The 25768-nt window shown below is 41.7% G+C and overlaps 1 protein-coding gene across 2 annotated transcripts in view; it reads left to right on the top strand.

Moving 5' to 3' along the window:
* Positions 1–25768, top strand: part of STAB2 (stabilin 2) — an 88237-nt gene that overhangs the window by 23115 nt on the left and 39354 nt on the right. For both annotated transcript variants that reach the window (XM_080558243.1, XM_080558242.1), the window contains exons 11-33: positions 2482–2564; positions 3072–3221; positions 4452–4595; positions 5352–5414; positions 5507–5626; positions 6077–6130; positions 7247–7327; positions 8162–8314; positions 10701–10763; positions 11556–11639; positions 13147–13233; positions 13752–13863; positions 15104–15284; positions 16289–16382; positions 17185–17343; positions 17726–17821; positions 18552–18647; positions 19660–19707; positions 22128–22264; positions 22619–22733; positions 23679–23756; positions 23935–24027; positions 24131–24238. In XM_080558243.1, the coding sequence (XP_080414369.1) occupies positions 2482–2564; positions 3072–3221; positions 4452–4595; positions 5352–5414; positions 5507–5626; positions 6077–6130; positions 7247–7327; positions 8162–8314; positions 10701–10763; positions 11556–11639; positions 13147–13233; positions 13752–13863; positions 15104–15284; positions 16289–16382; positions 17185–17343; positions 17726–17821; positions 18552–18647; positions 19660–19707; positions 22128–22264; positions 22619–22733; positions 23679–23756; positions 23935–24027; positions 24131–24238 (2399 nt within the window). The remainder of the gene's footprint in view (positions 1–2481; positions 2565–3071; positions 3222–4451; positions 4596–5351; positions 5415–5506; positions 5627–6076; positions 6131–7246; positions 7328–8161; positions 8315–10700; positions 10764–11555; positions 11640–13146; positions 13234–13751; positions 13864–15103; positions 15285–16288; positions 16383–17184; positions 17344–17725; positions 17822–18551; positions 18648–19659; positions 19708–22127; positions 22265–22618; positions 22734–23678; positions 23757–23934; positions 24028–24130; positions 24239–25768) is intronic.

The following is a 25768-nucleotide window of genomic DNA, read 5'->3' as shown; positions in this document are numbered from 1 at the left end:
GATAAATATGGTCCCATGATCCCTCACACATGATTTGGTATGACCAGTGGGTTTTGCCTCACAGGAGGATAAACCTCTCCATCCCTAGCCCCATTGCTTTGGATAACTGATATTTGATACAGAAGAAAGCATGGAAACCCACCAAAATATCACAGTTACCAGCTGGGTCTTTCTTTTCCAGTCCCCAGCCATCAGCAGTGGCATTGCTTTCACCAGGAAAGAGTAGAGAGGAGAGGGGAAGAGACCATTGCCATCCATAGTTGCCATCACCCTCAGGACCTCCTTTCTGATCCCCACCAGAACACATTGACCACAGCTGGGGGACAGGGGTCTCCAGGTTTCTAAGGTGTCTGCAGAGATAGGTGGAGCCCATTAGGGCTCATGGATGATATGTCCACCACCAAAGCATCTGAAATGTCCTGCAGAGCTGTAGGATAGGACTGCCAGCTGCAGAGCAATCATTTCTCCATCAGAAACTCTGTGTTCGACAAAATCCTGCTAAACCACAATCCCCCCAAAGGAGTGTTTCAAACTCAGTGCATTGGCATTTTCCAACATAAATTTGACCTTCTCCATTACCCTTGTTTTAGGAAAGTATTTTAGTAACATAGTAAGGCATGGAGAAGCTAATTCTTCAGCCACGCTTTAGCACATTTGGGTATTTAAATACCAACTCGTATTATCCCACACTATCTATTAATAAATTTATATCCATCATGCCATAATATTCAAAGCCAGCAAGGCAGCTGTCATTATCCTACATATCATCTAATTGCACAGATCAGTGATAATGTATCAGATAAAAATGACGAAATTTGAGAAATGGGAGGAAAGGTGTTAACTACTTAAATTAGATCATAATGTAAGTCCATTTCCAATGCAGATCCAAATACTTGCTCTGTAGCTGAATTTTATTATTCGAGACAAATGCAATCCTATAATCGGATGAGCTGCAAATCCTTGGTATTTATGAGGTTTGAAAATGCAACAGGAGAGCAGCAGAAGGACACATCCCAGAAAGCACTAAATAGGAAGGATGGTGGCAGCAGAAGGAATTTCTGATGACAGGACAAAGATTTTAGAAAACGTGCATTTGTACACAGAACTTTTCTTGGGAAATGAAAGGCAAATAAAATGGCAAAAAGGTATAAAAAAAATTAAAGGATTCTTTTAGCTAGCTAGATGAGTCACCCTCCTCAAAGATGTTCATATCTGTTTGAAATTGTGGCACAAAACCAAAAAATCTGAGGTGTCCAAAGAAATGAGTGCAGCCTTTAGCATTTATTGCAGCCACCTTGTGAATAGAACGTAACTATCTTTACCACCTTCTGTTGCAATGTCAAAAATTTAAGCCATGAACAAACACTGCTAGAATCAAGGTGGATTTTTGAATTAGATTTACAAATATGAAAAAATCCCTCCTGTTTAATATAATTTGCTTGGTTCTTCTCACTGAGCCCAGCAACTAAGAAAAAAGGCCCTCGATTACCAACCAGAATAGAGTAAGAATCCTACATAGCTGACCAAGGACAAAACCTGGCAATTGCCGTCACATTCAGCACTGAAAACAGGTATACATTGCCTCAGCACTGAGAGCTAAGTTGAAATTTGTCTGTGTTTCTCCTTCTGTCTGAAAAGTGCATGGCATGCTGAGTGCTACCATTTGTCAACAACAATCCAAATGTTATGTTATTTGGTTAAATTTTGGACTTATATGTGCCATATGATTCACCAGTCAGCAGCTATAAAGACACATTAACTGCATAGGTTATTTTACAGTACATTCACTCCACATTAATGTCTTTCAAAAACTAAGAATATAAAGCAGAATAGTCCAGACAATGTATTCATTTTAAGATATATTCTGTGGTACAACATACCCATAATGACTATAAAGATGCTTTTTTTTCACTTCTAATTTTAAAACTCTGGGAAAAGAACTGATTATTAGAAATATTTAATGGCTTCAGCTACAGACTCAATAGTCTTCTATGGCTGTCTTGGAAATGGAAATACCATCTGGGTAGCAAGCAAACTCTAATTAACTTGCAGTACATCAGCTTTTATTACCAGCTATGTGTTTGCTGATATTTGCATTACCAGCAGGTTGTCAACCGCATATCCCTCACCCCATGAAGCCTGAATTGATTTAAATCAGGAAGACATTTCCCTGCAAAAGCACAGCTCTAAAGCAGTGATGTTTTCGTGGCCATCACCCTGGCTTGCATGCCATGGAATCCAGGGTACTAAAAGCATTCTGAGTATTTTGCCTCATCCTGGGTTTAATACGCAGCAGCACCTGGATTTAACATTCCACTGTCTTTCAACAATTCATCTTCTAGAATCTTAAATTAACATTTCGTAATCACAGATACTATACTTGCTTGTTCTGCCCTTGCATACCTCACACAGACTATAGAGTCCCTTCCTTTAATGAGCTTTTAAATACTCAATTATCTTTTTTTCTCCTCTCCTTATAAGAAAATGTCTATGAATGGCCACTGAGTAACCTGGGACCATTTACCGTGCTTGTACCAACAAACAGGGGACTCAAAGGTACCAATGTAAGTAAACAACTAGGGTTTTGAATGAGAGAGAGATAGCTTCTTCAGAAATTTAATCTGCATTGAAAGCACTTTGATTCAACAGATTCAGAACTTTTTGCTCTAGTACACTTTTGGCATACCATTTAAGTCTAGAGACCAGAGACTGTCTTTTTATTGTTTGAAATAAAAGCAAAATAGTTTGGTGAATCAGGGTAGAATGCAGTCATGTTTTAAGTAAACTTTGGATTCTCCCACGTGTATGCTTGAGGGTTTTTCACTTGAATTAAGAGCTGAATTTTCATCAGAAAGACCTAAAAGTGATCCTTTATATAAGAGTGATTAAAAAAAAAAAAAACGCTTTTACTGGTGGGGTGGTTTGGTGGTGTATTTTTGTTTGTGTTTTTGTTTTGTTTTGAATGTGGCCTCATTTCCAAAAGCTTAACATAGAAAAAAGCATTCACTATGATTTTTTTTTTTTAGATGAAGCCTGTATTAAAATAAATCTTTCTTCTTTTGTTTTTCTAGATAAAGGACCTTCTGAGTAATAAACTGAAAGCACAGTACTTTGTGAAACTCCATATAATTGCTGGTCAACTGGATACCAGTAGCTTGAATAATACTAATGTAATATATACTTTAACTGGCAAGTCAGGAGAGATATCAAGGGGAGAAAAGGTAAGTGACCTTCCAGCCTACATCAGCAAGGATACTACTTCATGGTTTTAATTCAACAAGCAGTATAAAATGTCTTTCCTCTGTGAGGCATCAGGCTGCAGAAACTTAAAACCTCACTGGCAACAAAATCAGTGAAAACAAAAGTTACTTTTATAACTGCATCATTGCTGAGTAACCACAGCTCTAAAATGTAGAGTTAACACAGCTCATCTTAAGTCATCTTAAATCTGCAGACATAGCCAACAGAGCTAGAGGGGGCATTAAAAGAGCACAAAAACTATGAGGTGGTGTGGGGAGGTAAAAGCCCAGAGCTTATGCTGGAAACACTGTGTTCAGCTCACACAGAGCAAGCACTGACTGCATTGCAGATCCCATCTTCCACCGAGTATCAGCCTGGACATCCTTTGAACAATGCAGGAAATAGAAGTCTTCAACATAAATAAAATTCACATGGCAATTTATCATGAAAAATGTGGGGTGAAGTTCATCACAACCCTGTCTATTTGATGTTAGCAAACATTAGGGCAGTCTGATGCCACGTTTTCAAAAATGTATTCTCTACAGCTGTTATAACAGATTTTATTAGATTTTTCAAGAGCTATTCTTCTTGGTCCAGTAAATGTCTTTTAATGACTTGAGCCTGTGTGAGAGCTGAAATAAAGTACTTCTCATGTTTTCTAGTAAATCAGTGGCATCTGAGAAAATAGATCTATTGTATTTCTTTAATGAGCACACATTCCATTTGTAACAGGAAAATATCATTGCTGTCTGAGGCATGCTAGCTTCCTGCAGGCTTCAGAACAGTGCACAATCAGCAACATCTTGTTGTTTTAAATATACATATAATATAAGGAAATGGTTTGTAGTCCCTTAAGATTATGGGAGTTGACCCATTCACTGCAATCACATTTTAAATCATTTCCTGCCAGATTTTTATTAGTAGCAGTCATCAGAGCTCTCTCAGGTATGCTGCTCCCAGGTCACTCCCCCATACCTGCTTCTCTTCCAAACTTTGCTGTTCTGAAACAAAATAACAAGGTCTCAATCCAAATTCAAAGGATTTTTTTCCATTTCCTTGATAGGCATTGGAAGCAACCTTTAGCCTCCCCAGATTTAAATGGCCCAGATGTTGGCGATGGAAGCAGCTGTTAGATATTATTCAACATGCATGCTCTGCCTGTTGTCATTCCATGATAAAGAGCTCACTACTCACTGCCTGTCTTCTTTCAGGATAATCAGCTAAGAATTAGAATCCAGGGGGGAAGGAGGAAAGGAAAACTTTTGCAGGGCAATATTATTGCTTCCAATGGAATTTTGCACATTTTTGACAAATCCATGGACAACATAGAGCCAACATTTGAAAGCAACAAAGAGGTGAGACGTATGCTATACACATACAATGTTGGACTTTCTTTTACAACAGTTTCACGTTCATTTAATGCAAAGGAGTGTAACTGACAGCAGCTAGACAAACTCTGCTGAGACACTGAGCATCAACTCAGAGAAACAACATTCAAGGTGGAAAGTAGCAATCCAGTTTCTAAGGCAGACAGACACTTTCTCTTCTGCCAAGCTGGTCCATACACATGGTTGTACTCACAGCATTTGAGTTGTTCATTCACAATCAGTTCATTTCACTGAACAGAACAACAAACTAGAACAAGGAACATTTAGATAGATTCCAGGCAAGGCTTGTATTCAAACCAGCACACACACACACCAAAGGCTAAAATTACAAAAACTTTTAAGTTGGGATGCTTTGGGTTTTTTAGTGCCCAGCTTAGTGTTCAGCAGTTATGTGCTGTTTTTGTGAATATTTTCTTCTTCTGCCCTTTTTCATTGAGAATGCACAAATAACTCTTCACACATACGTGTATATGTTCTGTGCCCACACAGTATTTCAGAACAATGACAACCGCTAACTCTAAGCCAGCATTGCATGAGGACTAGAAGACCCTTTCATCTCAGTTGTTTCCAGACAGCACATCCACACAAACCACACGAAGAAACAAATACATTCAGATCTCTAATAACTGAGATCCATACAGTAATTCAAAAACTGTCTTATAAGAACTGCCGTTCATTCTAAGTAACCCAACTAAAATAAATCTTATGTTCATCTTATTTTAGGAAACCATAATGTCAGTGCTTCAAGATAATGGAAAACACAGCCAATTTACATCTTTGATAGAGGTAAGGATCCAGAAAAGCAATTCCATAAAGCTATTTCAGGATGTTTTCCAACATTAACATGTAATTTCACTTATACTCTTAAACCAAAACAGAAAACTGGCCTGGGAATGGATTTACAGCAGGAGAACAGACCTTACACAGTCTTTGTTCCAAGTAACGGAGCTCTGAGTAATATGAAAGCTGAGGATATGGATTATCTGCTTTCTGCAGAGGTACAGACTTTCTATAGTACAAATTGTTCTTAGAACTCTCTGCCCTAGGAGGCATCACCCCTGTATAGGGGGATGATCAGCGGGAGCGGGTGCCACAGGGGCCCTACCGACTGGGGTTGCCACTGGTAGGAGGACCTCAGCGTCATGTCCCCTGGCTACCCCCTGCCTCTGCTGGTGGACACACAAGTCATTGAGGGCTGAGAGGACGGGGTGCCTCTGGGGAAACCAGGGATGGCTCACAGTATGTGAAAGGTCCATGTTGAAAAAAAAAAAAAGTGACAGAGGGGCAAGAGCATGGACTGGCAGGACACATGCCATGAGCTAAGCACCACCACTGACTCGGAACTTTCCAGCTTCAGCTGATGACCTCATGCCCATGCCCTCTCACAGGCCGGGTTGGGTTTGCATTACTCACGCTGGGCTAAGAAATCCTCTTTCTTGTTTTTGCAGGGTTCATGGAAGCTGCTGGAGCTAGTCCGATACCACATTGTTTCCAATGCTGAGGTGAGTGTGGATGCTTTACTGGCTCAGGAGCATAACAGCATTTTCAGATCTTTTTCCACTCTGAAGGCAGTGGTTTTCAAAGAATGACATCCACTCAGTACACCACACAGCAAGGCTTCAAAGGAAGGCAGCAATGCCTTTGCTAAGGGCAGTCACACCTAAAGGTCCGTAACAGACAACACAAGCCTTTTACCCCAGGCCTACCAATCCAAGTAAAACCCTGCCAGGAGACATGGGGTAGTTCTCAAATCATGGCAAATAAAAACTGTTGTGTAACACTAATGTGTTACATGCATGGAACTATTCCTACTTTAAAATACACCTTTTGGTAATGGAGACTTAGCCCAAGCTGTAAAATATATATATATACACACATGCACACAGGCATCCTGAACCTGTTGGGGGTGATGTCAGCTTAGTAGGGCTACAGGGATGAGTAGCAGGAAGAGAAGACTTGCTATTGAAATAAAGTTCTCTCTGATCCAATTCTGCAAAGATTAGCATCTGTCTTCCATTTATCAGAGGGGGATGGTTTTGTCATCTTCTAAAAAAGCTCCCTGTATTTTTATTCCTTTCTGTGCTGGAAACAAAAAGCAAAAAAGCAGAAGCCAGCCCACCACCAACTGAGGCTGAAAGAGGGTGAAGTTCATTCCCACCTCAGCCCCTGCTTTGAGGAAGGAAGGACGTGCTCACGAATCCTCACGGACAGGGCCCAAAGCAAAGGTCACCCCCTGTCCACAGCACAAGACCCACGCACCCCTTCACAGGATATCAGCGCTGCCACTTCCACAACAGTCTAAGGATGCAAACAGGGCTATTTTTAGGGAGAGGTGATAATTTTACTTAAACTGAATGCTATAGATAAGAGGGAATATTAACGTACTTTTGAGCAACAAGCTGTTCAGATGCAGCAAGCTCAGCTGAAGTTTAAAATAATCATTCTAACTTCATTATGCTAACAGGTTAGCCAATGCAAAGCTGCCCATAGGGCTAGAAAAAAAAATCGCAGTAATTTGCTCACCCCAAAGGTAAAAGTGTTCTTTCTTGTGAAATCCATCCGGACTTGAAAAGAATAATGATGTTACATTTCTTTTAATCAACTTACATTCATTTCAGCTAGAGGTTGCCAGCCTCATCTCAATAGAGCACATCCGAAGCATGGCGAAGCAGTTCCTTTACTTTAACAGGACCAGCACTGTAAGTCCAAGGCAGCTTTCGCCTGTGACCGGCTCCCTCTGAGCTTGGCAGCTGTTTGCATGTGGAGGGGAAACAGGGAGGCTGGGGGAAAAACTAGAGGAATTACTTGCTGTAATGAGGCAGAAATTTCCAGCCTGACATACCCAGAAACTGCTAGAGATTAGTACTGTAAAGGATATAGGGCAAATGACTGGTACGTAAGGACAGCCTGCAGTCTCTTTTCTTATGATTAGCCCCAGTCCAGGAATGCTCTTTATTTATGCTCTGTATAGTTTTTGGAATTGTTTTAAAGACTTCTCAGTGTGTATATAGATATTTTTCATTCCTTTTAATACTATATTCTCTGATCCTGACAAGCATAGTGAACACTTTTTAAAAGTGTTACTTTGCCAGTTAGTGCTTTTGCTGAAGCAGACTACTCAATATATTGAATTCCCCTCTGTTCTTTGCATATTTTAGCCAAAATGTGAGTATTCTAGAGAAAATCCCACTTTGCTCCTTTGTCAGAGAGGGCACCACAGAACCCAAGGCTATGTCCACTTTTACCAGGGTCCTGGAGCCATCAGCGGTCTTCCTATTTTGGCCAGTCTTTTAGTCACCAGTTCCACAGGATAACAATGCGGATTAAGAGGAAAATGTTAGAGGCCCCTGCCATAGACCAAGTAAATACCAAAAAAAAGGGGGCAACTTAGGCATGCTTCTTGCATTACTAAGTGTAAAAAAAAAATCTAGATATACGATTAAAAGTGAGAAATATGACTAAAAAAATTAAAATGAAATTATCAGAAATTGAGAAGCTATAAGATTTATTAATAATAATTTACTGTTTCATAGGGACAAGTCTTGGTAAGCAGAGAAGAAATGGAAGAAACAGACATTGTTGCAAAAAATGGTCGCATTCATACCCTTGCAGGAGTTCTTATCCCACCCACCATCATTCCAATTCTACCACATCGGTGTGATGAGACAAGAAGTCAAGTTGCAATGGTAAGGGAATTACAAAAAAAAAAACATCAAAAAATCAATAGCTTTCAACTACTCCATGTAACATGCATTAAAAAATGGAAAATCGATATACCAATGAAATATAGCCACCCGGTTAGCAGTGCAGTACAGATAATTTGCAAACAGGGCACTCATTTGAGCGCACCCAATATCATTAAGATTCATCTAGTTCCTGCACTAGTCCTTTAAATATGTTGTCTCTAGTCAAGCATTCTCCTCCAGTTCTTGCATCCCACTTGTGCATACAAGTGCACCTTAAGCAATGACGAGTTCCCAGGAAATCTACTTAAGACCCATATTTTAATTTCTACTAACTATGTAGGAAAAGGAATCAAGTTAAAATAACTGATTTAATATTAGTATATGAGAAATCTGTGATTTTCAGAAGCCAAGACTTCTCCTAGGCCTACTTTCTGCCAGTTTTCTTCAAATTAGGATTTATAAAACTATTTCATATTTCAGTGATTGGATTTCAAAGACTCACAGAATGTTTGAGGTTGGAGTTGACATATCTTGTTCAGTTTGGTAACACATTACAGGCGTTTACACTTGGTAACAGATGCTGCTGTTTCCGGTAAGAAGCCCAGGCATCAAACTGAGCTTTTAGTTTGCAGTAAGTGTGGCTCCTGTGAGCACTCACTGGACAGAGTTCAAACATGTATCTGGGCCAGTAACAGTTCTGGTACAATAATGCAGTACAATTACCAGCTGAACTTACAAGAGCCCAGAACCACAGCCTCGAAACAGATTCTCAGCAGAGCTGGACAGCATCAAAATTTGATGAAGAAAACACAAGAGCTGGCAGCAAAGTACTATACCTGTGGCAGAGACTCAAAAGTGCCACATGCACAATATATTCATAAATCAAGCAGAGCACCAAGCAGCACTGACACCTAGAACACTTCAGTAATTTGAATTCCTTACCAGAAACCTACCTATAATCAATTTCTGGCATTGCTCAATGCTAATGTAAGACTGAGAAAAACAATTTAAAGAAAAAATAAATAACACCTGTCACAAAAATACTTCCTCAAACTCAAGTTAGGCACTTTGTCAGCTCTGAAATTTTCATGCGTAGTTAAAAATACAGTTTAATATCCAAAGCTTTAAAGCAGAGCACTACTGCCAAGGAGAATACCAGAATGGAGCAATGGCTTTGCTATTCTTTGCTGACATTTTGAATCTTGATCACTCTCAGAAAATAAGAACAATACCACCTTGTAAATACAACTTGTGGTACCAGTGAGAAGCGACAAGGTTTGTAAGACCTGGCAGTTACACTCATCTACAACAACTGTACATCCCTAAAGGCAGAACTATAACACTAACACATGCATATCCACGCAGCTGCACCTGAATACTGGTAATAACTGCCAGACTCAAAATATGCAGAAAACTGATGGAGTACAAACAGTACAAACGCATTAGTGTCCAGCACTCTTAAAAGCTTAACTGAACAAGAGCACTGCTTATTAATGGTTTCACGAAACACACAGGAGGCACTCTGGCTCCTCAGCACATGCTGAGTGTGGGGACTTGGGCTGACCTCGTGGGCTGACTTGGGGTGACCTCTGAGAGGACGTGCTCTGACCACTGGAGCAGCAGCTGTCCTCAGACATCTTCTCTACCTCCTCGCAGAGATCCTCACTCCCACAGCAGACTTAGTGGCAGGGAATATGCGTGTGTGCTTCAGATGCTTCCATGCAAAGATGGTATCTTAGTCTGCTGCTGAATATGGGCAGAGCTCTGAAACAAGACATTGCACAGAAATGCAGACACGTTTCCCTGTCCCCATCCTATGGCGTGGCTGTGGGGACAGAGAGGAATCTCATCCTCCAGAAGAGGGAGGAGCAGGTACACATCATGGCTGAGACCGTCCCAGGTGGAGAAAGGAAGCGATAGGTGATGCTGAACAGAACTGAGCATCAGGGAGAGCAATGCCCTCAGAGGCACTGCTTACATACAAGACAAATTTCAGTTGAGTCTCATATGTAGACAGCATGTACAGATTTGTGGTCTTCCTAGGAAGGAATAAAAATTATTATAGAAGTTAAATATAGACTGCACCAGATCCTCAGACAATCTTAATTAATGTATTATACCATGTCGAGCAAAGGACACGCGTTCATTTGTGCCCATGGTTGTCTTCTGTTTAGGAAGCTGCCAGGTCTTTAAAAGAACCTGCGAGAAGGAGCAAATATCAGAGCCAGCACATATAGCTGCTGTTCAGTTCCAGATCCATGCTGTAACAGTTAAAATTCACAGGAAAGACATACTTAAAATTTACAATATCTATTGTCCATAAGTATGTATCTCAGTAGATGGTATAAGGCCTTGTCAAATGAAAATCCTTACTGTCTCCATCTAGGGTATCTGTGCAAGTTGTTTCTCACATGCATTGACTCCCTGTCCAGCGGATTCAAAGCCAATCGTAAGTGACATTTCCTGACAGATTCCCCCCACTGTACAAAATGCATAGATTCCTCTGTGTTGTTTGCTGCTCTCCCAATACAGTGAGAAAAAGAACCAGATAGCAATATGAAGAACTGCATAAACATACAAATACAGGCAGTAACTTAAACTCTTTTTGGCAATGATCTGGCATCAGGTAATTTCAGCATTACTTTGCTGTAGCAAGATCCTTCATAGACTTCATAGCAGCTATGACTTTTTTCTCAAGTAAAAGATCTATTTAGGGTATGGATTGGCAGAAGAGAGAGGTGAGGAATGAGAATTGCTATGATTATCCTTTGAGAGTTAGTAAATGAAAAATAGAGGAGGGATACATTTAAATTAGGCCAGACATCTGTTAAAAATTTCCTTTTAATTAAGCATCCTCCCAGAAGTAACTGTCTGCAGTAGAAGCTTCGGAATGGACAGAAAATCTTCCATCTGCTTCCCTCTAAGAGATGCAAATCTAGCTGCATGTTCCTCCAGATATAAAAACTGAGTCTAGCTGTCACAGGAATTTTATTCCCCATGTTATAAAAATTCACTGGTAGTTTGTCCTATATGCCATATTCAGTAATAACCACAGGTAAAAAGGAAAATCATATTATGAAAGATATGCATAATTCTATAAATTTTAAAAATGGGAAAATGTGACACTATGACAAAGTGCTCTGTTCCCCAGTTAAATTATGCTTCAGTATTAAGACTGTATCACAGCACTGTACATTGCTTAGAAATACTAATGCTTCGATTTTTTTTTTGCATATTTCAGCCTTTCTTAAAGAGGAGATGCATTATTGAAGGCCCAACCTTTCCAAAAACTGGCTGTGCTAGATACTGCAATATAACAGTAAAGGTACACAGTTATGGTTCCTTAAGGTGGAATGTATGTAAGTTTTGCAGTGGGTTGTCTTTTGCATTGTGAACTTTATTTTTGGAGTAGAGACACATGGAGATGTCCATGTACTTTCCATATCACTTTTCTACAGGTGGCTGAGAGCAAAATGCCTGCCAGTATCCCCTCTACTACCTGAAATAACTCCTCTCCACAACACATGTTTACATCAGTACCTCCACAATGAGGTTTTTTTTGTTGCTGTCAATAACACATGGCAGCTAATCTCATACTAACTGAGAGGTTTTCACATCAGGCTTCTAGCCAAAATGTGATGGTCCCATACAGCTTCACTCATGAAGAACAGCAGAGTGTGGGATCCCTGGTCCCAGCTTTTCCTGTCCCAGGACTTCAGGTGCTACTTGGTAACAATGAATGGCAAACAATCCCAAAAACCATACCTCACTTGCTCTGCTTGGCAAGCCTAGTCCTCATAGAAGCCTTTGGCCCGTGGGAGGGGCTTACACCTTCCCTGGCTCCCAGGACTCCTAAACAGGCTGCATGTCTGTAAGCTCTGAAAACCTTTTGCTAATTATTTCCTTGAATTACACATGTAAATGAGGTTCTTTGTTTTTTTTTTCCCCTAATACAGTTTCTGTATTTCTGATACATAAACAGATCAAGCAGCCAATTCATGAATAGAACAAACAACACATCCAGGAAAAACATTTAGGGCTGTGTAATGATAAAATCCCATATTGATGCACTGGGGGAAGGAAGAAGATCAAAGCAGCATGTCTAGCTTTCACAGCATCTCTCAGGGGTAAAATATCTCTTACAGTTCTCCATCTCAGATGCAGAGGAGACAGACTGACTCAAATTGCACTGCACATCATAAGGCAAATATGAAAGCACACACAAGTCAACATGCAGATATGTCTGTAACTGGTGACGGGACATGCATATCTAATGCTGATGAATTTGACAATAGCAAGGGAGGGTATGCAGTGGTTTGCCTTGTCCCTCTCATGGGCTGCCTATACCCCTCCTGGTTTTAACAAAACCACTGCAGATACAGTTCAGGTTCAACATAAGCTTTTTATGAGCCAGTTACCCCAGCAGACCTTTGCCAGAGGACTAAAACCAGATGGAGAGATGTCTTTTGTGCTCTGCCTCCACACAAAGGCTCTAGAAAAAAGGATGCTTTCAATGTGCTGTGCGGTACCTGCCAAGGAAGAGCAACCTTGAAATGTCAGAGTCTGGCCCAGATGTAGAGGCCAGGCTCACTCTGGCCTCTTCCAGTCAGCCCAGAAAACAGATTTCATGCCGTCTCCCTATTCCTGCAGAAGATCTCTCTCTTTTATTTTTTCCCTTCAGAAACTGCTGCAGCCCCCATCCCTGAGACCAGCCCTGGTGTCTCCCCCTAATCGGCCCCCTGTAAATACAGGGTAACTCAGGCTCCATCTGTCCTGCTCGGAATGAAGGATTATTTCAGATGACAGGCAGCAGTATTTGCTTCATTTTGCAGGAACCGAAGTGTTGCAGAGGCTTCTTTGGCCCCAACTGCAGTCCATGCCCAGGAGGTTTCTCCAAACCCTGCTCAGGAAATGGGCAGGTAAGCATAGCATCCTGAAATATCGTGCATTCACTCGACACTGGGGAGGATGGACTGTCTCCCAGAAGTCCCTGAACTCCTGCACTGCAGGAATTAAGGGCTCCGCAAGAGCTGCACACTGCTTTTACATCCAGTGATGGCATGAATTTCAGGTTCAGCTATTCAGAGGAGGGAAAATGAATTGGTCTCTTCTCCAATTGACAGTTTCACTGGTCCCAATACGCAGCACATGTGCAAGGCTGGGGTTAAGTGACCCACTGATGCTTTTACTTTGCACAGTACAGGGGAACGATCAGATCGCTATTCTTGTTTTTAAACTGCAAAGGTAGACGCTGCCACAGAGTATAACTACATGCACAAGGAAAGCTTCTGCACTGAAAGATTTTTCATTAAAGCTGAGATTCTTCCTAGTAGTCTGTCACAGGCACAGCATGGACAGGCCTACAGCGTCTTCACAAAGGAGAGATAAAGACGTATTTCAATTTATACATAAAGATCACCTCTCTTCTATATTGCAGTGCATGGATGGCCTGTATGGAAATGGGACCTGCATTTGTGCTGAGGCATTTCAAGGCTCGCACTGCCAGTTCTGCTCAGACCCTGGCAAATATGGACCTCAGTGTGACAAAAGTGAGTACAGCCACACTTCTTCCACTCAAGATCATGGGATTTTTCTTTGGACCCTTGCCACTGTGGCAGGAGGTAACGGCTAGATAAATTGTATGTCTAGCAGATAAGCTGGGTGTCTCTGGGGCAGGTTCATTTCTTATTTCAAAGGGATGCACATAAGCCCAGAGTCAGTGAAAAATCTTCTCACTGGTTTAAGCGGGCTTTCTGTAAGGCTCATTGCTCACTTTATATTGTGTTGTTCCTTTCCTTTCTGTCTCCCTCACATGAGTAATTGAAAAGAAAATCTTATCTATTCATTGCTGTTCTGCTGTTGCTCACACTTAGAACAGAATCTGCCTGCAATGACAAAACATATGCAATCTAAGAACAAATTAATCTATAAACAGATTGTGTTTAGGGCCACCTAATAACTATCCCTGCTAAATATTTTCTGATCTTTTGAATAGTTTATAGTTCTGTCATCTTCTATAAACTGTGTCAAACTATACTGCATTTTAGAGTCTACAGAATAGGTGACATCAAATATATTTATATTCCCTGTCTCTGTAATTGTTTTTTAATCTTTTTGCTATGAAACAGCCTGTCATTCAATAAACACAGCTCACGCTAAGGTTTAGAGGTACATGGATAACAACTGAAAAACAAGTTCTGTCAGAAGAGGTGGTATTGCCTAAGCTCCAGTCCTGGCCAAGCAGTCTGTATTGGCTTAACTAGCCACTACTGGGACTTCTTGGGATTGTAAAAGCCTCACCTACCATGCCCACTGGGCATTGCTATGCCTAGCAGCAGCACTCAGCCTATCCATAGCAGTGCCAGTAGGTCTGTGCTGCTACCATGTGCACTAGTACAGGCATTTCTACATTATATAATTTGTAGGATTGTGGACTCAGTATTAGAAGGCTTCTTACATCGTTGAAACTACACCAGAAGTTGTGCAATGAAAAAAATTTTGCCCTGATAACCTAAAACAGTATTTTTCCCCCTCTCTCTGAAGTACTTTAAATTTCATTGATAGATAAGTGCCCTACAAAGTCACCATAAATTTTAAATAGTCATCTATAAAAGACACCTGCAAAGACATGGATACAATAAACAGTAAGTCCCCCCAATAAAGAGAGACTTTAAAAATACAAAAGGTTAGATTCTAGAATAAAAGAGGAATTGATTTATAAGAACTTCTTTGTAAGGATAGATGCCTTTTCCCACTAGAGAACTGCACATTTTGTTTTATCTCTGGTAGAGTGCCTCTGCATTTATGGGAAGTGTGATAACCGAATAGACAGTGACGGGATCTGTCTTCCTGGATCATGCAGAAGTGGATACACTGGGAAACTCTGTGATAAGCCCGTTGTTCCCTGCGAGCCCTCCCTACGGCTCTGCCACACACATGCAGACTGTCAGCTTAGTGATGGTGCAGTGAGGTAAGTCAGCAACTCACATCTAATTAATATTAACGAGGATGTGGCTCTTTCCAACTTTCTTGATCAAGACCGCACCTTGTAGCAGTACACAAATATCAGCCAATGAACTACTGCTTTGCAGCAAATAAGCATAACCATGCACTGCATCTATCTTCATTTACAAGACAGGAATTAAGGGTTCTCAGTGCGCCCATCCTGTACATCATACTTACCCCCCATCCGATAGATGCATATGGATCTGACCCTTGTCAGAAGGCAGCCTTCCTACTAACAGCTACAAGGGTTCTTTATTTCTGACCTACCCTTAGTGAATTAGGATTTTGAGCTTTGCTGAAAAACACTGAAACTCCCACGTGGTTTGGGGATAGATAGATTGATCCAATTAGCTCAAGTACAATTTGGATGCCACAGCACTATGGGCTTGGACTGGCAGGACTGGTTACTAAACTCTGTTACTACAACAGCTACAACTTGCTTATGTTCACCTTCACTGTCTCATGCAGCACATTTGCCTCTCATCACAGTGCATTTGTAATGAGTCACTGTATGAAAGAGAATGAGGATGTGCATGACTGAGCACTTCAGAAATTCCCTCCAGTATGGTTCAATCTTGGGGATGGGGGACCAGGGAAACAGAGGAGCTCAATCTTGCATGCACTTCAGGGGGAGCTATCTGCTGAATCAATAAAGGAAAGAGCAACCACACCTCATAATTAATTCAGAGCTATTAGCTCACCTTTGCAGAGATCACATGAGCACAGAATTAATTTCACCCCCCATCTTGTACACAGAGAACAGATCCCTCATTTGACTTAACCCAGTCACGTATTTTGGAAAAAAAAAAGAAAAAACACAACGTATGCACTTAAGCTATTTGCATTGTGAATCCAAGGTTACCGATTTTAAGCTGCCTATAAATAGCATGTTATAGTGGGAAAACAATCCCTTCATTTTACAGCTGTCCTATCACATTTAATGACTCTCCCCTCCTCTCATCTCTATAGCTGCGTTTGCAAGCCTGGCTACGAAGGAGATGGCATGACCTGCAGCAAAGTTGATCCCTGTGCTAGTTTATACCCAGGTGGCTGCAATATCAATGTAAGTGTGGGCTTTTCCCACAGGGCCTGACAGCACAGAAAAGCAGGCAGTAAACAAGGTTTGGCTGAAACTTTTGCAAAAAGCAAGTGTCACAATTTTTACTGCAGTTTCAAGTTATTTCTCTGATAGTGGCATTGCTATTGCTTAGACCTAAAGGCAGATGTCACCTAACTGTCCTGAACAGTGCCATGGAATTTCCAAGGTAAGCTTTGACACATTCTTGACAAAAAGCAGCAACACAGCTCTGTTTTATCCCACAGTGAAGATAAAAGAGGAATTTTACTTCATTTCAGAAATGGCTACAAGACTTAAAATATTTTCATTTTGTTACTTGGGTATGCACTACTTTAGTTGTTGCCCTCTCTCATAGGAACTGCTCGAAATTCTGCATACATGGGACTTTCCCTACAACTGGCATTTCCTGATCCCTGTACACGGGCCTAAGGTCTGATCCCAGAGACATTAGCACACAGGGATTTTATTTCCCTTCCTGTTCTGGGATCGGATGCTGGCTGGCTGTTAGCAGGAGCTTTGCCTTTTGGTCCCTGCCAGAAGCTCTCTGGATTAAGGAGGATTTGATGCTCCATGGTTTTCAGAGGAGGAAACTCTCCCCCTTTCTGCTGCCATAGCCAAGGGTCTACCTCTTTGCACCAAGTGTCAATTTTAACCAAAGGATCACAGCATGGTCCTGCTGCTGGTTGATGTGGGCAGGCCTCCCCAGCCCAGGTGCTGACCTCCAGGTTTGCATGCCATGGCCTGTACAAATGGAGATGATTTTGTCTGGCCTCTGCACCCTCCCCAGGCTGAGTGCATACAGACGGGCCCAGGAGAGTACCTGTGTGCTTGCCAGGCGGGATGGACAGGTGATGGACGGGACTGCTCAGCCATCAACAACTGCATGCTGCCATCTGTTGCTGGGTGCCACGAAAATGCTACCTGCATCTATGTTGGGCCAGGCCAGGTAAGTCCCTTCGCATTCATTCCCACCTTCCACACCCGTTCTCTGGCAGTTTTGCTCTGCCAGCATTTTCCACCCTTGTTCATCCACAAGTTCTCCCCTCCCTCATAGCTACAAACCCATTTCCACACAGAGCAGCCTCCTGCCACTCTTATCCCTGTGCTCACTATGTGCTGTCATTCCAGCAGCAAATACTGTTAAGTAAGCATGCTAGGTGTCACGTATGAAGGTCTTCTGGATGTATTAGTCAGTGTCATTCCACTCAAGTCAGTGGAATGACTTCATGGAGCCATGCAGAAGTACCAACAGGCTAATCTGTTGCATCTAGAATATGTACACAGTTTTAATCATCATAATGTATCACTGTCTTTTATTGAAACAACAGAATGACTGCAAGTGTAAAGATGGATTTCGGGGAAATGGAATTGAATGTACATCCATAAACTCATGCCTGGAACAAAATGGAAAATGCCATCATCTGGTGAGTAATAAGTCATTCCCCGAACAAAGTGTTCAGATAAATATCACACCTCACCTCCTGCACATACCATAGAATTTCCTTTTTATTTCAACCCTGCAACTTCTGCTCAAGATGGAACAAAGCTTTCCACGCAGTGGTACAGCCACCAAAAATGCTATGTGAGCCTCATCAGTTTGGTGCATACACCGAACACAGACCACAAAGCCTGCTCCCAATTCCACCTGTACAGAAGGGCTATCTCAAGCCCAGAGTAAATGCATGCTGCTTCTCTGCCAGCAACTGCAATCTGGATGCAATAGTCTGTTGAGATGTTTACCTGAGTCACACATCTCTATGCAGGCATCTATCAGCTTTATCAGTAGCTGCATGCAGTCAACCTGCAGACAGGACACAGAGACAGAGCTAAATCAAAAAGTCCAGAGGAGCAGAGGATGGATCTACCTTAGTAAGGCGGAGGGACAGGGCTCAGTTTCTGTAGGGAGGAAGTAAGAAAGGGCAAAGCAAACGTTTACACGCCTCAATTTAGGACGGGCGAGGGAGCTAGCGCCCTCATCTGGTGGAGTTTGTTCTACGGGGGAATGAAGGAAGTCCATGGAAGATGGTAGAGAGATACTTTGCTAAGGTTATGTCTGTATATGAATGTATATCAGGAAGGGTTTACAGGCTATCTTTGCTGTGGAGTAGCCTCCTGAGTATCTGACAATATTTTTTCTGTCTTTCTGGTTCAAAGGCAACTTGTCAGTTTGAACCTTCTCATGGCTGGGAATGTGTGTGCCCAAAGGGCTACGAAGGAGATGGTAGAATATGCTACGGAAATGCTGCAGATGTAAGTAAGACAATCATCATCTCTGAGTACAGGACCTACTGCACGGTTCTCACACTGGATCTTAACCAGATAGCAAAAACATCATAAACAGTTAGGAAAAATATGATGCCCACCAGTGCTATCTGCAGACTGTGTTCTTTCTGGAGACTCTTGCCTGATACAGAAATGATCTGTTGTGTTTAAAAACATACCTTGGAAAGGGGCCTAAGGGATCTGAGGATATTTCTTTAAAACAAATTTTAAAATGCCAGCCCCAAAGTCCTAACTTTGTAGGTGCTAAGTGCTCATCCCCAACTCGGAGCGATGGGCTCCCAGCTCTTCCAAAATTCTGCCTTGAGCTATGTCTCAGTTGAGATGGTCAATTTATCATGTTCAATCAAACCATGCAGATTGGCAGACAAATAAAGCCAAAACAAGTACATTGGCAAAATAAATATGCATTTAACAGTATAGGAAAAATGAAAGTGTTAGCAGTCACAGTCATAGGCAGTAATCTTACATGCCTCTTAGCACTATCTGCCTTCCTTGCTCATACCATCATCTATCTCTGTTCCAAGCACTGTGGCAGAATTAAGGCTGTCTACCTGCAAAATGATGTGTAAGATGCTGTACAAACACCAACCAAAACAACATATCTTCTTTAAATCCATTTTGCGTTGAGTTAAGAAATTATTTATGTTTAGATTCACAGAAAATAAATGCTTAGCCTGAGGTCAGTATCCATTATATACTGAGGTCAGGTGCATCTAATTACAGCTAATTATATCTAATTAAGCATTAGATGGCCCAATTTTCAAAAGAGTTGTTAACTCACAACTCCACTTACCAGAAGCTATCACCATTAGAAAAACATAAATGTCCTCCCTTTTCACGCATTCTGAAAACCTGCTTTTCCATGTCACATCAGCTGTGCCAGACACAGTGGATTACTCCACAAGGTACAGCAAGGGTACTTTGGTACAGCTAGTTAGAACTCACGTACTCATTGCTCTCTCTTTCTGTTTCCAATCAGGAGTTATCTAGCCTGTCAGAAGCAGCTGCATTTAACCAGTGGGTTAATGTAAGTAGATTTCATGGTTTATATTTCAGCATGTTCAAGTCTGCAGAAAAACATGAGCTTTTTAGCCTTTAGAAATGGGAACCCCAAAGCAATATTCCCATTCTACAGCAGAGGCCTCAGCTCTGGATAGGTACTGAAGTGCCTCTCCCACCAGTCAAAGGGAAACTGATTAACTGGTCCTTGGTTTATGTTTGAAAACCAATTTCTGATCCCAAATCCAAGCAGGCAAGAAAGCTCTGCAAGCAGAAGAGTTAGTTACAAGTGCACTTTCTGAGGCAGGGGGCTAGCCGGGCTATGACCTGTTCTGTACATAAATACGCCTTAGTTCAGAGGACAACAGCAGCGTACAAGCAGAGCCTGAATATGCCACAAGGCATGTTCAGGTCCTCCCATCTTTCCTCATGTAATAAAATTACAAGCAAGTGGAGAGGGAAGGCAGTGCCTTACTGTCCCTATTTTTACTGAGCCCCACACTAGGAAAATGTGACTGTATAGCTGGTCAGTGTGCTGCTGCTGCAGCAAGCAAGAAGGAAAAAAAAAATCAAACCCTGTCTGAGCTTGACTGAGGTCCTGTAAAAAAAGAGGCAGATTAACTTGTTTGGCTTTAGATCAGGGAAGAAACACTAACTTAGATTACCGCTGACTTTATTTTCACATGCTACCACCTATTACTAGGGCAGCGGTAATATTAGAGGTCCTACCCCACTGAGATTGGCATTAGTATGAATAAAGATCAAAACCAGTTTCTTCTATAGAGTTTAAAACCTAAATATAAGAGTTGTATAGAAAGTACATGACAAAGTGAATGGAACAGCGATACATTAATAAATAGCACAAGAAGCAGAAGTTATGGCATATTAGCTGCTTTCGTGCTTTTCAAACTTAGGCTGCTCAGGGACCATTAAAGCACATGACTACAACAGGGACCTCAGGGAGCTACCTGAAAGCAAGGCCAGTGTGGCTAATTTAAATCAGTTATCTGCTTGGCCCTGGGCTCAGACTGCAGCACCAGCAGCTCTAAAGAGAATGAAGCTAATGAAGCTAAAGAAATGAGCACAATAGGAAAGGCTGACCACCTGCTAATGAATGTGCTCTTTAGATAATGACGCAGGAGAAAAAGAATTAGGGAGCAGATTCTGTATAATCTATTGAAACAGAGACATGGAAATTCCTGCTATACTTCAAAGAAATAGTATTCCTTATATAACAGTCCCTACAAACATGAGCAAGATAGGGAGGTATATCCATCTGTGTGGTTTTTAACTTCATACGTGAGCAGGAATGTGATGTTTACCACATTTCATAACCAAATATTTTTCTTGCTGGTCAGGAAGGATGAAAAAGGGAAGTCTGTTTCTATTTCTATATTTAAATATTTGGAAGGTGACAGTGATGCTAGCTAGAAAAAAAAAATCTTAGAGACAAAGCTCCCAGCTATTAGGAGGAGATAATTCCCTTCTTGACTTAAAAACCAGTATGCATACTGAAGAAACATCAGAATAAGCCAGTTTTCAGGCAGCATACCAGCTACAAATAGGTAGAATGCAAGCTCATATGGCTTCCTCAAGTTTTGCAGTATCAAAAATGGCAAGTTGTGGAGCCTGCAAAAAGTTTGGAGAACCTCATCTTCACCAAAACCACATTCAAGACTTCAGCTCTCCTCTTCCCCCTACCCCTCTCTCAAAAGAAAAAAAAGCACACAACTGGAAAAATCCAATCCAGAGAAGACACTTTCCATCTGTAGGGCAGATGCTGACATATGGGAGACGAATCAGTCCTTGCATACTACAGAGCCTACATCCCCCAGCTAAAATTAGAGCTGTCAGCAGCAAGCCCCACTGCGGCACTGGTGGGCATGGATGTCCCTTGGACATCTTAAAGAATCCCAGCCACGTTAAACAGTCTTACTTCAAATGTGAACATTGTGTTACGTGGGTTTCTTATTTCATGGATCTCAATGCTTCTATCTATTAAGTAGAGTGGAGTGCTCTGCAAGAGCAGGTTACTTGAAGCTATCAGTAACCAGTAGTACTTTGCAGACTGATTAATTAATTGATTTATTTTTTTTTTAATTCAGGTAGATAAAAAAGATTCCAGGAAACAGGCTAGCTTTTGTGGGAGTTGAGTTCTCTTGTGTGTCATGATTAAAAAAAGAAAAAAAAAAAAAAAATCAATTCTGACCTAAACTTCCCTGTTGCCCTTTAAATGCTGGCAGTCTATTATGTAAAATATAGGCACTCATTTACCATTTTTGTACAGCTCTAAGTACTTTTGTTCAAGTCATTGCTCTGTATAATAATTTTTCCTTTCCAGGCCAGTCCCAAAACACGTCACATACACCACCTTGCTAAAAAGTCACGAGTTGCTATTTATAGGTCGTCATTAAGATGAATTATTTTACCTACTTTGCTTTCATGCAGGAGGCTGAGATAAACTCAGTGTTGTCCACCACCTCAAATCTAACTGTCCTCGTGCCTTCTCTTCAAGCAATTGAAAACATGGATGAAGATGAAAAAGCTTTTTGGATGTCAAAGAGTAACATCCCAACTCTACTGAAGTACGTTGATGGTTAGGTTTTGTTTTTAATGAATTGCTTTTAATTCCAAACAAGTCTTTATTATATGAAGCCACTATGGCAAGACAGCTCTTACATTTTTAAGGGAGGGCCATGCGATATTCCTTCTAGTTACAGTGCTATAAATCTCTGTAGCAACTCCACTGAAAAAAAGACGTTATTTGTATCATGCCAGAAATGTTTAAAGGTCAAGCTAAGATCAGAACATAGCTGAACTAGGCACTGTTCAAAATAATTCCTGCTTTAAACCACAGTTTTAGACACACCTAATGTATTTATCTAGAAAAAGAAAAATGAGAAAATACAAAACCTTAAAATCCAGTTAATTTCCTTTAGGTATCATGTATTGACAGGAGCTTACAGCTTTGCTGATTTCCAGAATTTATCGTCCTCTGATATGCTGCCAACATCTCTACAGAGCAACTTCCTACGCTTGTCTAAAGAAAACGGGGTGAGATGACCTGCAAACCACTGTGGTACCATACACCAGACCCTGACCATCACTGCCACCAGCATTTTTGTGTTACAAAACCATACAGACATTATGTACCTGTATTTTAAAGACTATGCCACAAAATTAAAGGAACAGATCAATTACAGGGGGCCCTCTGGGAGGAACATTAACTTGGCTTTCCCCACAGATTTTCTCAGCTGAGATTTGTCAGCAGTATCATTTATTCCTAATGTCACAGTAGCTGCTGCAAACTCTGAACAGTCTCGTAGCAAAGCGGAAGCATAGTCCCTGCCCAGCACAGCCTGTGAACTAATTTAAGATAAAATGCATCAGGGAAACCCAATAATTTATTTTTGAGAACTGGGAAGGTAGGAGGAAGCAGTGGTGCTGCACACGTCTGCATGTGCAACCCGATAGTCCCAAACCACACAAAGGTATTTTTAAAGGTAAATAGCTACATCTGAGAGCCCTTCCACCTCAACCTTTTTATTTAGTGCTCCATGTTCTAAGGAGGATTTTCTGGAAATACATATGGCACATTTAAGCACATCAGCCCCGTTACAGGAGGGAAGAGTTTTCCCCATTGAAGGAAAAACCATGAATGGGGTTCTTGAGGAATGCACAGACATGGGAGCATGTGACAGCAGTGGTGCAGACGGGATTCCATCCTGCCATGGGCAGGGGTGAGTGCACCAGCCCCAAGAGACCACCCCAATGTTACCCCATGGCTTTGCTGTCCTGCACATGGGGAGTAGCACAGAGTCCCCACATCACCTCTTCTGCACATGTTTTCCTGAGGACAACCTGGCCTCTGGCCTGGCACTAAGCAGGGCTGTGGTGGAGCCCCAGGCCAGCGTTTGGAAAGGTGTGGAAACCCACAGCCAGGAAACTGCAGCCCCCACAGTGCCAAAGCAAACCCCCTTTCTTCTCCTCTCCTTTCAGAACCTCACTGTCGAGGGCGCTCACATCGTGGCTGGCGACATCGCATCCACAAATGGGATCATACATGTTATTGATAAGGTATATGGCCAGGCAGGGACGATTTGTTCCTCTGCACCACAAGCAATGGAACATAGTCAACTGCTCTTGCAAAACATTACTTGTGTAGAACAATATTTTCTATTGCATCTGCTCCTTGCAGCTGCAACCATAGCATGTGCACGTGTATTGACATGGGATCTATCTGCTCTTTTTCCAGGTTCTGACTCCCCTCCGAAGCACTGTCATGCCAAGGCTGCTGGCCCGCCTGGAGCAAATGCCCGATTACTCCATTTTCAGGGGCTACATTATCGTAAGCTTTCACACCTTTTTAAGTATAAAGGTTTGCATTTGAACTACTGTCAGAATATCAGTGATCATCCTCTTTTGTTTGTTTTAAATGTGTTTCACAACAGCAATACGGCCTGGCAAACGAAATAGAAGCTGCAAACACATACACGGTGTTTGCTCCAAATAACGATGCCATAGAAAATTACCTAAGCAAAAAAAACGTTTCTACTCTGGTACGTATTACTCACAGGATATTTCTTAACAACTCAGTTTCTCATTTCAGTGTCAAGTGGATGAATTGAAAGGATACAGAAATAGGAAGAGGGATTAGTTTTCCAGGAATCCAGTAAGTTTGTTTTTACCACCAGAGGAGATGAGAAGGGGTGGATCCACATGTATTTTCCTGGCTCGCTAGAGGAGCCTAGCTATTTGTTCTGGGTTTTGTCCTTCTCTAAAATAAAACAACTCCAATAATATCCAAGACATTTCATCACTAGACTTTCCCATCTTACACCCTAAAAGGAGATCAGTACAGGAATGACCAGGAATAACACTGAAATTAATTTCCTAGGTGAACAAGTCCAGTCCCCCATCATCACTGGCAACACCATCATTAATAATGCCCCAAAATATTCTGACTCTTTCTTAGAACTAGTGAGACATTTGTCCATGTCACTCCTGCTGGAACAGCATTCACAAGCCACTTCCTGCAAACCATTTCTAGTCCTATCTTACAAGCACTGCTGGCCAGTCCCGGGGTTCAGAAAAATATCTGAAGTTTTCCTGGCTAGAAGAATTTCCTCTGGCAAACCCGTTGCTGCTGCCCTCTCCCAGCAGCCCACACCAGGCTCATGCCCGACCCCGCTACCAGCTCCTCATACCAGCACGGATGTGGCCATCCCACCTCTCCCATGCCAGCCTCTGGCCTCACTCCCAGAGCCAGTTTATATTATTTTGACAGCACACCTCTGGCCAGTTCATATTCCTTTATTCTGATGCCAGCATCATGCTTTAGCTGAAACAATTTCTGTTTCTCTGGCATTTATGCCTTGATATATTTACAAGTCCAAACGGCCTTCTCAGTCCTGTCAGTCTTCTCCCAGGTTATGCTGTTTCCTGGGTCATCCCAGCTCCTTTCTTCACATTTGCTCTGGTTTGAAACTGTTTTACTGAATCCAAGTATCAAGAATCACCCCTTGCAGAGGAGGCTTTACTCATGACTTGCACAATGACATTAATACTTCCCTGCCCCTTCCATAAATACTCGCACTGTGCACTCTCTCCCCACTTCCACAGTCTCCATTTACAGCCAGGAAGCTGAGGAACACAGAGTTCAAATGACTCATCCCAAGACATTTACCTCCAACCAGTAGACCCATGACAGCAGTCCTGTTTGCTACCTCACCGGAAGAAATCACACATGATCAACCCAAATCTTCTCACATGACTTTTGAGCACTATTTTAGTTAGTTTTAATAATATCCTCATTTCAACATCACTATAAGAAGCATCTATAATAAATCTTTGAGAGACACACATGTAGCTTTAAGGCATCAGTCCTGTTGGACTCGTGTTGCACACAAACAGAAGTTATTTTCATTTTCACTGCTTACAAGTATGCTTCTTCCACCTTTCTTCTATGCTCCCAGCCTTGCCTGGTGTGGTGATTTGACAAAGAAAATCAGAAAGCAACAGGAAGATGAAGTCTGCCTAAGCCTCATTCTTTTTTACAAAACACCTTGTGAAAACTTTCCTTCAGAGGG

This window comes from Anser brachyrhynchus, assembly GCF_964034855.1.
Source record: "Anser brachyrhynchus genome assembly, chromosome: 1".
Lineage (NCBI taxonomy): Eukaryota > Metazoa > Chordata > Aves > Anseriformes > Anatidae > Anser > Anser brachyrhynchus.
The sequence above is the reverse complement of the archived record's forward strand: the minus strand, read 5'-3'. Positions and strand labels throughout refer to the sequence as shown.